The sequence below is a fragment of the Triticum urartu genome, chromosome 6A (genome assembly GCF_056163025.1).
Source record: "Triticum urartu cultivar PI428250 chromosome 6A, HENAU_Tu73, whole genome shotgun sequence".
Classification (NCBI taxonomy): domain Eukaryota; kingdom Viridiplantae; phylum Streptophyta; class Magnoliopsida; order Poales; family Poaceae; genus Triticum; species Triticum urartu.
In genome coordinates this window covers 69452543-69467674 of record NC_141878.1, presented here as the reverse complement: position 1 = coordinate 69467674, position 15132 = coordinate 69452543, and the positions used below count along the sequence as shown (strand labels likewise).

The window sequence follows — 15132 nt, the reverse complement described above, 5'->3', positions numbered from 1 at the left end:
AGCTAACATAACTTTTTCTGGAAAGTGTTTACCTGGAAATACAGCATACCATTGCTCCTTGGGTGAAGTTACTTTCATCCTGTCCCGCTTTCCGCACGATCCGATTCAGCCGAGCTTTCGATGGCCTGCGGGAAAAATTGGGCAGATCCGTCGTCGGCTTGAATTCCCAGTGCATCGAGAGGTAAGCTGGACACAGCCTTTCGGGGCCCGCCTTTAGCCATTTGCATCCAAAGCTGAATGTGACAAATGATCCAACGGTAGGAGATAATTTGCACCTGAAGGGACATCACAAAGGCAATCATGTAGTACTACTAATGTTTATGTAATACCAAGCAACCAAAAAAGAGGCAGATGATAGTATTCTTACACCGAAAATCTTATTTCGAGCCGCACTCTACAGGCAAAAAAAGAACGAGAGATAGGATCCAAGAACGAGATAATCTTCGATCAATTATGGATCCAATAATTCCTCAGGGAAAAGGTTCTGTGGGTCCCGGCGATGCAAGACTGTAAACACACTGGTCCAGCTACCACTACCATGTGCCCCAAGCACCAGTTGGCATTTTGGCACCTAATGCTGAGCCTCCATGTTCACTGATCTGCCATTTCGGGGATAATCGCTCCCACTTAATCAAGGTTTGTGGGTGATTAAGCGAGTACCAACTCACTGTCAAGAGCACTGTCAGTCTGTCGCTGCTTTCCTAACCGCTGCTCGGCAATAGAAAACACGTCTGACAGAGGAAAGGTCGGTATAAAGACCACCAGCTTTTCAAGCACCCACAAGACTTTTATGTTAAGAGGCCTCTGTCTCCCCCTCTCTCCCTCCCATTCTTTCTTTGTTTCTTTCTTTTTTTTCTCTTTCTTTCCTTCTTCCCATCCTGATCTGGAGCAATGGCGACGGAAGACGAAGCGCGAGAAGCGGCAGATGGGGAGGTACGCAATGGCTCCTTGTAGTCTCTTGAGGTTTCTTTGCAGCACTTGCTTCCTTCTGTTTCCATGCATGCATACATACTCTGTGAAGATGTAAAGCAACGCACAAAGCATCAGTGTCGCGGAATCAGCTGCACAGTGAGGATGTGAGCATATTTGTAACAGTTCAATAGACTCTGCCCAGTTTCCAATAGATATCATCATTGCATCGTACTTCTGGTTCCGCGATCCCTTTGTTTTGTTAATCTCCCTCTAGCATCTAGGGATGGTTCTTCATGCAGTCAGTTTTGTATGTTGAAACGACACTGATCACATTTTTGTGTTCCTAAACAAAAGAATCAGAGTCAAAGCATGCAACAAGTGAACGAAACTACATGAGTGATCAGGTTCCAGTTTGATTTATAACAAACTGTCCGGCTTTCCAGAAAAGGTTATTTTCCAGATATAATTGTACAGAAAATAGCATGTATTATCGCTTGTTTCCAAGGATCATGTTTCAGGGAACTTGGTGGGCGGAACAAATCAACATATACAAGTATAAGCCTATCATACACTCTGCTCTGTTCTCTTGATTACTGACAGAAGAATTCACTAGTCGTATCATATGTTTGTCCACTTGATAATTCATTCCTGAACTTGATATGAAGTTAACTGGCATGCAGATTCAACCGATATTAATAAAATACTGTTAGCGAAAACTCAACAAAGCGCTAGATATTTTCTTCAACGGTTCTAGCTATCTAGAGGAAATAGTTTGTCTAGGAATACAGTATAGATGGCGAGAAGGTCAACATTTATAAGAACTGTTCAGCCTAAAAGTTACACTGAGTGTGAATTGTCAAGTGTGCTGTGGTAAGACAAAGGCATAAAGCGCACAAAAGTCACTTAAAGCATGCAGAAGCATATAATTGCAGCACTATTCCACTAAAGATAAAATTATATATGTAAAAATTTGCCAAGGCTCTTTGAGTCACGAGGTTGTCCAGTTAGGATGCCCATATGCTAAGCTAAGATTTCAGCTGGTTGCCCACCTGTGTTGGCATGTGGTACTGCTGTATTGTTTAACAAGTTATTCCTGCCATTTTGTTGACCAGTCTCTGAAATACTCTTAGATGCACTGAACCTGCATGTGCCATTCAGTGTCACATACTAGTGAGACATAATTAGCCAGCCGGAAATCATTGCTGTCATGCAGGAAATTATATTTGTAGTATTATAGTGTACAGTAGCCTAATGTCGTTGGATGTCCTTTTGATGAATTATTATTGAAAGCACGCAATTTTAAACTATACTAAATCTAAGAATGCAGAGTTCATCGTATTATTTTTGCCACCCTGTCTTTTGTAATTATGCAAACCCTGAGTGGCATTCGGTGTACTTTCAGTTAAATGTTCGATTTACCTGAATATTTCCCAGGAAATTCAAGTGGAAGCTGGGGATCTAGGAACAACCCATTTGCAAATGAACCTAGACAGCAAGCTTTCATCTCATGGGGAGATGAAGGACGAGGCAACAGCCATGGATTCAACTGAAGGAATGAAGGTTACAGAGGATCAAGTTTTAGAAAGAGCACCCTCTGTAGTCGAAATTCCTCAAGAAGATACCCCAAATGGTACACATGCTTCTCTGAATGGTCATATGAAAGAAGGGAAGATCGCTAATGAGAAGCCACGAGAAAATGGTCAGAAAGGTAACGAGCAGGTAGAAGCTTCACCAGATGGAATAAGCACCGATCAGAGCAGCACAAGTAATGGCGAAGAGGCAATTGATTCTTTAGGCCATGTTGAGAACACTGCAGAAGATACCAGCCTTCTAAAACATGATAATGAAGAGCCAAAAGAACATTGTCAACAAGATGTAGAAGGTGCTGCAATAGAGAGCAAAATGGTGCACAAAGACACACTGCAGCCTGACAATGATGTTGAGCCAACAATTGATGCTCAACAAGGCCACAATCTGGAACCAGAAGAAGTAACTGAGGACACACAACCCGCAACTGTGCCATGTATTCCTGGTGAAGAGGTTGTAGCTGAAGCACCTGCTGGAGTCCAAACTTCTTTGGAGCCTAATGTGGATGAGCCTGACGCCCTTCCGAATACTAGTGGTGGTGATCAAGAAGTGCTGAACCAAGAATCAACAGAAGAAACCAGTGACCCTCTGCCTGAAAAAACTGAAGAAACTTCTCATGAGAGCAATGTGTCCACCTCTGAGGAGACAACTCCAGAACATGATGCAGTGACAAGGGAGCCAGCTCTTGATGTTCAAGAAGTGCAAAACCAGGGATTAGCAGAAGAAATAGCAGATGCCAAAGAAGTTGATACTGAGCAAACAGTTCACCAAAGTGGTATTGCTTCTGAGGAGGCAACTCCAGAAGATAATGCAACAATCACTGAACCAAGTTCTGACCTCCAACATTTAAATAATGTGGAGTCAGAAGAAATAAAGGCTCTTGAAGATGCCAAAGCTGAAGAAACCTCCGATCAAAGCAATGTGACAATTGCTGAAGATGCAACCGAAGATAAGGAGGCAATAGAAGATATGCAGCCAGTTCAAGGGTTGGAAGAAGAAGAACCTCAGAACACTGGAACTGTCGACATGGATGAAGCTTCCAATCAACCACATGCTGATGTCATCAATAACCTTGCAGAAGGAGACAGTGTACCAGCATGTGAGCCCCAGGTGATAGGATTAAAAGAAGAGGTGAAGGACACTGGAGCCACTGAAACTCAAGAAATCACTCAACAAAGTCATGCTGCTGCTTCAGAGGAGCTAGTAACAGAAGATAATTCTACGGCAATTGAGCCATCGAATGATGATATCCAGCAAACCCTGGAACAAGGATCAGCTGAAGTTAAGCACGCAGAAGTTTCTGAGACTCAAGAAATCTGCCATGAAAGAACTATTTCTGCTCCTGAGGAGGACTCTGTAAAAGATGATGTAACAGCAGAAGTACCAAGCTGTGATGCCCAAGAGGTAGAAAATGTAGCATCAGTAGAAGAAATCAAGGAGAACACAGCTGAGAATATCGTCGAAACCTCTAGTGCGGCAACTGTTGAAGAGGCAGATCAAGAAAACAATGTGCTAACAAGTGAAGATGTGCCTGAACAGCAAATACGGGGGCTTGAAACAGAAGAAATACAGAACACTGAACCTGTTGAAACAGAAGAAGCTTCTGACCTAAGGCATCCTGCTCTCTTGAATGACGCAGCTCAAGAAGATATTATACCGAGTGATGTGCCAAAGACTGAATCAACAGTAAGCGTGGAGGATACTGAAGCCATTAAAACTGAAGCTCTCCCCCAGGAAAGCAATGTTTCCATTTCTGAGGAGCCTGCTTCAGAACAAAATATAACAGCACGTGAAGTAAGTTGTGATGATCTTGCCAGAGAGCCAGCTGTTGATATGCAATCAGCGCAGGAGCTACAGTCAGAAAAGAAGAAGAATGCTGAATTTACTGAAGTGAGTGAAGCATCTGGTGAAATGGATGCTGCCGTCATTGAGAACCCAACTCATGAAGATAACCTAACCATAAGTGAGTCGCTTGTGATGGAATCAGCAGAAGTGAGCAGCAATGAAGCCACTGAAGGCCAAGAAATGCCTCAAAGTGATGCTACTCAGTCAGAAGATCACAAAACAGAAGAAAATATGGCAGTGAGTGAACCACAGATCCTGGAACCAGAACCTGCTGAAGAAATGAGAGACAGTGAAGCCACTAAGCCTCGAGCTATCTCGCAAGAAAGCATGTCTGTTCCAAAAGATGAAACAGCAAAAGAAGCAGCTTCTGATATCAAAGAAGTACAAACCGAAGAGCTCATAGAGAAACCTGATGATGTGAAAACTGAAGAAATATCCAACCAGAACAGTGGGACTATCGTTGGAGAAACAGCACAAGAAGACAAGTTACTATCAAGTGACCCAACTGGTGATGTACAAGCAAAGGAGCTCGAATCACAAAAGATTGGTAACAGTGAGGATGTTCAAATTGAAGAAGCTTCCCATCAAACAGATGCTGAAGAAAATTTGACAGAAAATGAGCCACAAATAGCAACAGAAGATAACACAGCAATCCTGACAGATGTTAACATTCAACAGCTTCAAGAGCCAGAACCGGTTGAATTCAGGGACACTGAAGCTACTGAACCTCAAGGCATCTCCCCATCTCACACTGTCTCTGGTTCTGAGCAGTCCACACCAGAAGATAACGAGATGACAGAACCCAGTCCTGCCACTCAAGCAGAGAATTTAGAATCAGCAATAGTGAGGGAGGAAAGTAAAGATGTGAAAAGCACTGATGCAATTGCTGAGGAGGAAACCCCCAGAGAACACGTACAGGAATCTGGGGCACATGTTGATATACCACCAATGGAGAATACTGAGCCCGTTGAGGTGCATGACAATGTAACGACAGATGACCTGCCAGCAGAAGAGGTGAAGGACAATGAAGCCATAGAGGTTGCAGAAATCCACTATGAGAGCCCTGTTGCAAATATTGGTGATCTCACTGAAGATGCCAAAAGCAATGTTGCTCTTGAAGATGAGGCAGCTCCTGATGAAGATGTAAAAGCAACAGAGGCAACTGCTGCTATACCACAACCACAAGAGCCAGAATTAGAAGAGATCAAGAATAGTGAATATGTTGAAGTGGAAGATAATATAATAGCAAGGGACCTGCCAGCAGAAGAGATCAAGGACATTGAAGCCATGGAAACTGAGATGATCCCTCATGAGAGTACTGGTGCAAACATTAGCGAGCTCATCAATGATGTGAAAAGCAATGTTGCCCTTGCAGACGAGGCAGCTCCTGATGAACATGCAAAAGCAACAGAGGCAACTGGTGCTATACCACAACCGCAAGAGCCAGACCTAGAAGAGATCAAGAATAGTGAACCTGCTGAATTGGAAGGAAACATATCAGCAAATGATCTGCCAGCAGAAGAGGTGAAGGATACTGAAGCCGTGGAGACTGAAGCAATCAACGAGAGCACTGATGCAAACAACAGTGAGCTCCCTGAAGATGTGAAAAACAATGTTGCTCTTCCAGGCGAGGGCGCTCCTGAAGAACATGTAACAGTAGCTGATGATACAGTTGATATGCTACAAGCACAAGAGCCAGAAGTAGAAGAGATGAAGAATACTGAACCTGTTGAAGTGGAAGAAAACGTATCAGCAAGTGAACTGCCAGCAGAAGAGGTGAAGGACACTGAAGCAATCAACAAGAGTGCTGATGCAAACACCACCGAGCTCACCGAGGAGGTGAAATGCAATGTTGCTCTTGCAGCCGAGGAACCTCATGAAGAGCATGTAACAGTAGCTGAGACAGCAGTTGATATACCACAACCACAGGAGCTGGAACTAGAAGAGATCAAGAACACTGAACCTGTTGAGGTGGAAGAAAACATGTCAGCAAGTGACATGCAGGCAGAAGAGGTGAAAGACACTGAAGCAATCAATGAGAGCACTGATGCGAACATCAGTGAGCTCACTGAGGATGTCAAAACTAATGTTGCTCTTGCAGACGAGGCAGCTCCTGAAGAACATGTGATAGCAACTGAGGCAACAGTTGACATACCACAAGCACAAGATCCAGAACTAGAAGAAATCAAGAATACTGAAACTGTTGAAGTGGAAGAAAACATATCAGTAAGTGATCAGCCGGCAGAAGAGGTGAAGGACCCTGAAGCCAAAGAAACAGAAGCAATAACCGAGAGCGCTGATGCAAACATCAGTGAACTCACTGAGGATGTGAAAAGTAATGTTACTCGTGCAGATGAGGCAGCTCCAGAAGAGCATGTAATAGCAGCTGAGGTAGCAGTTGATATACCACAAGCACTAGTATCAGAACTACAAGAGCTCATGAGAGTTGAACCTGATGAGGTGAAAGAAAACAGATCAGCAGGTGACCTGCCAGCGGAAGAGGTGAAGGAAACTGAAGCAATTAATGAGAGCACTGATGCAAACATCAGCGAGATCACAGGGGATGTGACAAGCAATGTTACTCGTGCAGACGAGGCAGCTCCTGAAGAGCATGTAACAGCAACTGAGGCAACAGTTGATATTCCACGAGCACAAGAGCCAGAACTAGAAGAGATTGAGAATTTTGAACCTGTTGAGGTGGAAGAAAACACATCAGTGAGTGACATGCCGGCAGAAGCGGTGAAGGACACTGAAGCCAGGGAAACTGAAGCAATCAACGAGAGCACTGATGCAAACATCAGTGAGCTCACTGAAGATATGGAAAGCAACGTTGCTCTTATAGGTGAGGCAGCTCATGAAGAACATGTAACAGTAGCTAAGACAACAGTCGATATACCACAAGCACAAGAGCCGGAGCTAGAAGAGATCAAGAATACTGAAGCAGGTGACCTGTCAGCAGAAGAGGTCAAGGAAATTGAACCCAAGGAAACTGAAGCAATCAGCGGAAGGACTGATGCAAACATCAGCGAGCTCAATGAGGATGTGAAAAGCAATATTGTTCTTGCAGATGAGGAACCTCATGCAGAGCACGTAACAGTAGCTGAGAGAACAGTTGACATACCACAAGCACAGGAGCCAGAACCAGAAGAGATCAAAAATACTGAACCTGTTGAGGTGGAAGAAAATAGATCAGCAAGTGACCTGCAAGCAGAAGAGGTGAAGGAAACTGAAGCAATCAATGAGAGCCCTGATGCAAACATCAGCGAGCTCACTGAGGATGTGACAAGCAATGTTGCTCATGCAGACGAGGCAGCTCCTGAAGAGCATGTAATAGCATCCAAGGCAACAGTTGATATTCCACGAGCACAAGAGCGAGACCTAGAAGAAATCAAGAATACTGAACCAGTTGAAGTGGAAGAATTCATATCAGCGAGTGACCTGCCGACAGAAGAGGTGAAGGAGACTGAAACCAAGGAAACTGAAGCAATCAATGAGAGCACTGATCCAAACATCAATGAGCTCACCGAGGATGTAAAAGGCAATATTGCTCATGCAGATGAGGCAGCTCCTGAAGAACATGTAATAGCAGCTGAGGCAACAGATGATATACCACAAGCACAAGTGCCAGAACTAGAAGAGCTCAAGAATACTGAACCTGTTGAGGTGGAAGAAAACAAATCAGCAACTGACCTGCCAGCTGAAGAGGTGAAGGACACTGAAACCATGGAAACTGAAGCAGTCCACAAGAGCGCTGATACAAACATCAGTGAGCTCACTGAAGATGTTACTCTTGCGGATGAGGCAGCTGCTGACGTACAAATCGATGTACCGCTAGCAAAGGAGCCAGCACTAGAAGAGATGAAGAATATTGAACCTGTTGAAGCACAAGACGGTATAACACCGGATAATGTCCCAGCAGAAGAGATAAATGACACTGAAGCCATGGAGACTGGAGAAATCCCTCATGAGAGCACAGATGACAGTTTAACAGCAAGTGCAGCACTTCCTGATATTCAACAAGTCCCAGAACAAGAAGCAGTCGAAGATAAGGCATGCACTGACACCACAGAAAACCAAGGGGAACCTCAACAAAGCATTGTTTCTACTTCTGCTGAGCTTACTCCAACAGAAGAAGAAACAGCAGTAGTAGAGCATACTCAAGATACACATGTACAGAATGCCAGCAGTGAACCGGGAACTGACCCAAATTTGCTTGTCCAATCAGCACATCAATCAGAATTGGCTGAAGACAGCAAGGGTCAACTTGTAAAGGCAGAAGAAACAGGCCAAAGTAATGGTGCCACCCTTGAAGAACCAACTGCAGAAGACAATGCTGCAAATGAAATCGGCCCGCTTGCTGATTCTAAACAAGAGCATGGACTAGAATCAGTGGAAGAAAACAAATGTATTGATGCTACTGAAGGTGAAGAAGCCTCCCATTTAAGCCAAGATCCTGGTTTAGAGGAGCCAGTTTCAGAACGTGATATAGCAACAGTTGAGCCAACTTCTGATATTCAACAAGTAAATGACATGGATGAAGCAGAAGAAATCACGGCCACTGAAGCCATCAACGGGGAAGAAATTTCCTCTCAAAAAACAGAAGTTGCTACTTTGGAGGAAGCATCTCCAACAGATAATGGAACGGCGCCAGAACAAAATCCTGTTGAGTTAGACGAAGAGAACTTGGGAAATGAAATCAGCAATGCAATCTTGGCGGATGAAAACATCAAAGAGGAAATACAAGAGCCAAGAGAACAAAAGGTATGTGCCCTTAACCGATAGTTTCTTTCATCTATTTGAGACGTTTAGCACTTATATCACTTGCATATATGTTAGATATTAAAAGATGTAGGTAGTGCTAAACTTGTTCAGAACTCCGAAATATACTGAAACTGATATTTGCATGATTAATTTTTTTAAGTAGGTCGTTTTGGTTAAACTGAATAAATAACCTCGGTATATCTAATTCCGCTGCAACATTGTATCTAGCAAGAGACACATAGAAGCTCATCCATCATAACTCTGTAATTATCGACTTGTAGATTCACTACTATCATTGTCTGACAATGATGGTGTATACAAAAAATTACAAAGATCTAACCAAGTGATGTAAAACTGATTATTGCCTGAAGTTGTAAAGTGCAACTAGATTGAAGATTTGTACTTTAAAAGCATTCCATTTCGATTGCATAATTCTGCAATCTATAACAGCAGCGAAATATTACCACTACTCGTCTGAATTTGAGCATGCTCACTGATGCATTTGATACAGGACGAATCATCTGACTTGGGTGAAAAAACTGCTTTCACAACTCACAAGGACGAGAGCGCTACTGAGGAAGATGTTGTACAAATTTCTGGTGAAGATACAGTAGGGACTTCAAACAATATTGAGCAAATCAAAGAACTGCCAAAATCTGTAATTGAACATAGTGGTGACCATACCGATGATCAAGATGACGAGCAACTTCACAATGTGGAGCTTCAAATGCAAGTGTGTGAGCGGTCAGTAGATTTAACCACTGAGCAGCCAGATGACCACGTGCAAAAGGTTAACTTGGATCAGCAGAAGAAAGAAGATGAGGCGATTGAAAAGCAAACGGAAGAAATACAGACAGATGAGCAGAAACGTGATGACAGTAGGGCTGATTTCACCAGAGAGACAATATTGGAGCCCCAGAGCAACGAAATTGTCACGACAAATAGGAAAGACGACGCTGATGTGTTTGAGGTGAAGATTCTATAACTCGATGCATTTTGTAATTTATCTTCAAATTTTTCTCATGCACCTCCTATTTAATGATTGTCCAGGCTGAACAAACAGAGGCAGTGACTACTGAAATGCTCAAGAATGAACAAACCCTACATATAGCCCAAGAATCCATTCCAAGCGTTACAGATGCGAAGGTTGAGAACTCCACGGAAATAGAAGAAACAACTGCACAAGAAGATGCACCCAACAACACTGGCACTTTATATACTGATGCTGATGCTGAAAAATATAATGAAGATGAGAAGGAGAATACAGAAATAGATGCAGCAGTAGCAAAAACTTCTACTGATGAACAGGATGGAACAACTGATGAAACTAAAAATGAAGAGGTCAGTCCAAAATTTTAATTAGCACAGTATGAGAAATTTAGGCATGATCTTGTTTCATTAAAAACTTATATGCTGGACCACATAAGTTCAAAGTTAAAACTTTTAGTACTGTTCTAATAAACACCAATTTTCCATGCTAACTGTTAAATTTTAAAGGGCAAGATATTCCTAATACACGTAACTGATATCACCCTGAGCGTAATGTAAAACATTGATTAGCAAGCATTTTTTTTCAAGAATTATCATCTCCATCTTGTGATATATCATCATCTCCATCCCAGTGCACTTCATAATTAAACGGCTCGCTATTAAGCAGAAGCATCATTAAGATTGAAGTAAATATATCGGAATGACTCATACGGAGTTCACAATGGCATACACCAACATATGTTAAAATTTTACAGTAAAGAGCTAAAAAACACAGTACTCATGAAGTCATGATTGGTGGAAACTGTTAAGCTTCATGCACTAGCCAATGCAACCAAAAGTCCGAACTGATGGAAAGCGCTAGGCAATCCACATATACACTTCAACACCCCCTCTCACATGTGGCGTGGGAAGTCAACATGTGGATAGACTCAGAGGTATGGCTCAAGAGGCCTATACATGGACACAAGGGGGGAACAGCAATTTTGGATAAACTGGGAAAGCCAGGACTGAACTCAAGACCTTAGCTTTGATACCATGTTAAGCTTCATGCACTAGCCAACGCAACCAAAAGTCTGAACTGATGGACTTCTCAACAGTAATGCTAAAAAAACTATGTTTTTTACTCATCTTGTAGGTTGAAAATTATTTGGGATTACCCGTCGAGAAGGATCTTCAGAAAGCATCTGACCTAGCTCCTTCAAATGAAGAAATGCTAGAGAATGTAAGAATTATTGACGTGATTACTGCTCATGATTTCATATACTTTGAAAATAATAATAATCCTTTTCCATTTTTATGGTAACTATATCAAAGATGAAAACATCTGGACTCCTTTAAAGATAATCCCCCTTTTTTTAACAGCAGATAAGATTAACATTAAAGAAAGTCAAAGTAAGATTGCGATAACAAAACAAATTGTACAGGCAATACAGAATATCAATAAAATGAAGAGACATGAGCTTGAGCTTTACAGCCAGTAGAAAAAAATCTTCTATACAGCATCTGCGTCTGTAATTTCAGTGGTAGAGAGTAGCTTGTTTCTTCATCTGCCGTTAACAAAGATACCAGTCATGCTCCATCTAATATTTAATGATATAATAATGATCAGCAAAATGAGCAATTAATTGATGTGCAGGATCCTACAGTGGTTCCTCAGAATGTTGAATCCAGAGTGCACTCCGAAGAGAAAGAATGCATAAACAACGCCAATGATGGTATGCAGGCCATTCAAGCATCAGAAGAAGAGATCGTTGATGAAGTGGAAAAGAAGGAAGAAATACAAAATGAAGACACCAATGTTAATCATGACGAAATTGAGACCAAACTTGTAGATGAAGAGGCGTCTGGACTGCAGGACTTGAGCTTTCATCCAAAGGTCAGTACTGATACTCTTAAAAAGTTTGTGCGACCAAATTTTCTGGTCAAATCTTCTTTTAATAAATTATTAAGGCTGTTACTTTATAGTAAGAGAAATAAGTGGGGGGAAATCTATCATTCAGGTTGTAGATGACAAGTTGGCAACAGAGCAGAATGGTGCAGAAGTTGAAACTGACTCGAATGAGGAAATGGCGACTGGCTATACAGCAGTCACTGAATCAGTCAAACGCGGTGAAGCAATCTACGATAAGGTCAGTGGACAAATTCCTTAGCTATTAATGAAGATTTAAGTTTGTTCTTTTAAAGCTAATTTCATTTTTCCAATCTAGGCTGGTGGATCTGATATGGCACTATCTGATGAAAATCTTGAGACCATTGAGGACAACAGAAGGAATCTTGAGGCTTCACCTGCAGTTACAGCATCAGGAGAAAGTATGAACGAAGACAATGAACATCATAAGCCTGCTCTTCCTGCACACTCCGCCGTGGATGGAAATGAAACCGAACAGGCATCTGGCTTAGAGGTAACAGAAAGAGAGTTGTTTCCAGAGAAGCCACTCCCCACCGAATCAGAAGAGCAAGAAGAGAGTCAAATAACCAAAGAACAAGATGGAGAGAACGTACAAGAGCAAGAAACTGATGACACAGAGAAAGAAGAAAAAGAAGCTGAACAGAGTTATTTGCCTGTCTCCCATTTTCTGATGAACCTGATAATGGGAAAAGAGAGCAATGAGCCAGATGGAAATTCGGAATTTAAGGCTGAAAAGAAGCAAGAAGAAACCACAAAAGATGGCAGTTCTTTGATCACCTCACAACAGGAAGAAAGCTTGGTGCCAATCCCAACAGAAAATAAGGTGGACAATGAACGCATCTTTGAACAAGGAAAACATAATATAGAAGGCTCTGAAGAAACACATGATATCAAGCTGGAAAAGGATGAAGAGCTCAATAGGGACACTCATGATTTGGAAGCACCAGTATGCCAAAACAATGTCCAGGGTGAAACTTCTAGTGAAATGGTACCTGGTGGATCTGGCCTAACTACAGAAATGGAAACTAGAGACATCAAGCTGGGTGAAAAGGCAACCAATTCTGTTTGTCAGGAACATATGGAAGCGACAACACAGATTGAAGAAGGAAGCTTGAAGAGCAACCTTCATGACATAACAAACCCAAAGGTTTCTCAAGAGGACACATTAGAGGAAGGAATAACAGACCTTCAGCACAAGCCTTTACCTGAAAATAGAAGTTCTGATGCAGTGTCCGGGCAAACACTCTTGTTGACAGAACCAAATATGGGTGATGAAAAGAATTTGCCTAATGACACTGACGATCTTCAAAGTCCCCTGAGCACAAAAAGAGAAGAGTCCAATGAATCTTCCAACACTGAGGCCGAAAGTACTGTAGAGGCAGAACTGGAGAATGGAGTAGACAAGGAAGAAAAGAATCAGCAGACAACCACCACAGGTGGAGTTACAGAAGAACAGATAGAAAATGAGCATGATATCTCGCAGAAAGGCACAGAAGCAATATCTGATGAGCAGAAGGGTGAAATTACTGAACCAGTTATGGGCAATGAGATAATTTTGGTTCCTGAAAAGGGGATTTCTGCAGGCTCAGAATGCAAGGACGAAAAACAAAGCTCTAAGTTCTCAAACAGTGAACTAGACAACTCTGAGAAAGCTTTGGAAATTCAGTTAGATGGTTCCAGCTTGCATATAGACCAAGATAAGCAAGATGAATCTGCAGGCGACCAAATTGTGATGGAGAAGAACAACCTGCTAGACAAGCCAGGAGAATCTGATTTGCAGAAGCTGCAGGAGATGGAAGTTGCACAAGAATCTCCTGAAGGATCTGATGAAGGTGATCAGATTTCTTTGCCCATAAGAGAGCCTGTGATCAAAGAAGTGAATGTAAACAAAACTGTCGATGGCCATGTGCAAACAGTGAACACACAATCACAGGAAGAGCAAGAAACATTTAATTCACAGGTTCATCAGCATGATCTCGATGTGGCTTCACCAGAAGAAGCTCCTGAGGCTGAAGAAAAAATTGTGGAGTCAAAGCCAGAATTCAGCACAGATGAAGAACAAAGTCCAAAGAAAGATGAATCAAATATGGCAGGAGAGAAAACTTATGATGAGAAGACAAAGGGTGCACAGGAAGCTAAGAGTCTCCCTGATGAAGCGAAAACCAAAGTTGAAGAACAAGGAGTAGTACAGAAGGCGTCACACAATCAGAAACGTGATCTCGATGTGGTTTCACTAACAGAAGCTCCTGGGAGTGAAGAAAATGTTGTGGATATAAAAGAGCCAGAGTTCAGCACAGATGAAGAAGAAAGTCCAAAGAAAGATGTATCAAACATGGCAGAAGAGAAGAGTTATGACAAGAAGACAAATGGTGACGAGGAAGCTAAGAATTTCACTGATGACGCACCAACGAAAATTGAAGACCGAGAGGCAGGGCAGAAGGCATCACCTAAAAAGCATAATATCTTATCTGGTGTCGGATCAAAGGTAAAGCACCAACTAGCAAAAGTGAAGAAAGCTATTATAGGCAAGCCTGGGCACACAAAATCTGAATCACCAAAAGCTTGAGACTGCATTCACCTTAGTGTGTGTATATTGATTTTTGTTGCTATTTGTACATTTGTATGCTATTTACTTGAGGTCTAGTATAGCGTGATGGTACTAGTAAACATCAAGGTTTCGCTATGGCCATTGCATTGAAATGTTGTGTGATTGAAGAACGATTTGTAAATATAGATAGTGTGTAAATCAAGGTTTGGTAATTGTTTGAGTTTGAGGCATAACTGAGTGCGATATGAGAAAGTCAGGTTGCGTCTTCCTTTTTCACTAATATATGTTCACTTTTCATGATCACCACGCAACATACTTTGTCTTTCCTCCTACAACTATGTGAGGTTACTTTGTGTTTTGGTCTGGTTCTGATCAGTGTGAGCTTAGAATGATTGAAAGAAATTACTAGAAGGAACATGCAATGCCAACCAGAGTATCAGACCATGCTAAAAGATGGTAGAAAACTTGAATTATGTAATCAGTAAATGAATTGCACATTCAGCGGTAACTATAAGTCAAACATAATGACTAGAACAGGTACAAGAAATAGAAGGATCTGTTCCCAGCAAAAAAAAGGAAC

General features: G+C 42.0%; 1 protein-coding gene across 2 annotated transcripts; it reads left to right on the top strand.

The window, feature by feature from the left end:
- The first annotated feature begins 767 nt into the window (after positions 1 to 767).
- On the top strand, positions 768 to 14785 carry LOC125515774 (uncharacterized). 2 transcript variants are annotated; one of them, XM_048681274.2, is made up of 8 exons: positions 768 to 933; positions 2347 to 9105; positions 9617 to 10075; positions 10156 to 10446; positions 11231 to 11317; positions 11732 to 11971; positions 12096 to 12224; positions 12303 to 14785. In XM_048681274.2, the coding sequence occupies exons 1-8, from the start codon at positions 892 to 894 to the stop codon at positions 14568 to 14570; spliced, it is 10275 nt and encodes a 3424-aa protein (XP_048537231.2). In that variant the 5' UTR covers positions 768 to 891; the 3' UTR covers positions 14571 to 14785. The 2 variants fall into 2 exon arrangements, with proteins under 2 accessions (XP_048537231.2, XP_048537232.2); XM_048681275.2 differs by lacking the exon at positions 11231 to 11317.
- Positions 14786 to 15132: the final 347 nt, after the last annotated feature.

Bases quoted from the DNA above. Each gene is read 5' to 3' on its own strand.
- LOC125515774 (XM_048681274.2), top strand. From the start codon at position 892: ATGGCGACGGAAGACGAAGCGCGAGAAGCGGCAGATGGGGAG. The intron at 10,076-10,155 runs GTGAAGATTCTA...ATGATTGTCCAG, and splicing joins ACGACGCTGATGTGTTTGAG to GCTGAACAAACAGAGGCAGT. The intron at 12,225-12,302 runs GTCAGTGGACAA...TTTCCAATCTAG, and splicing joins GTGAAGCAATCTACGATAAG to GCTGGTGGATCTGATATGGC.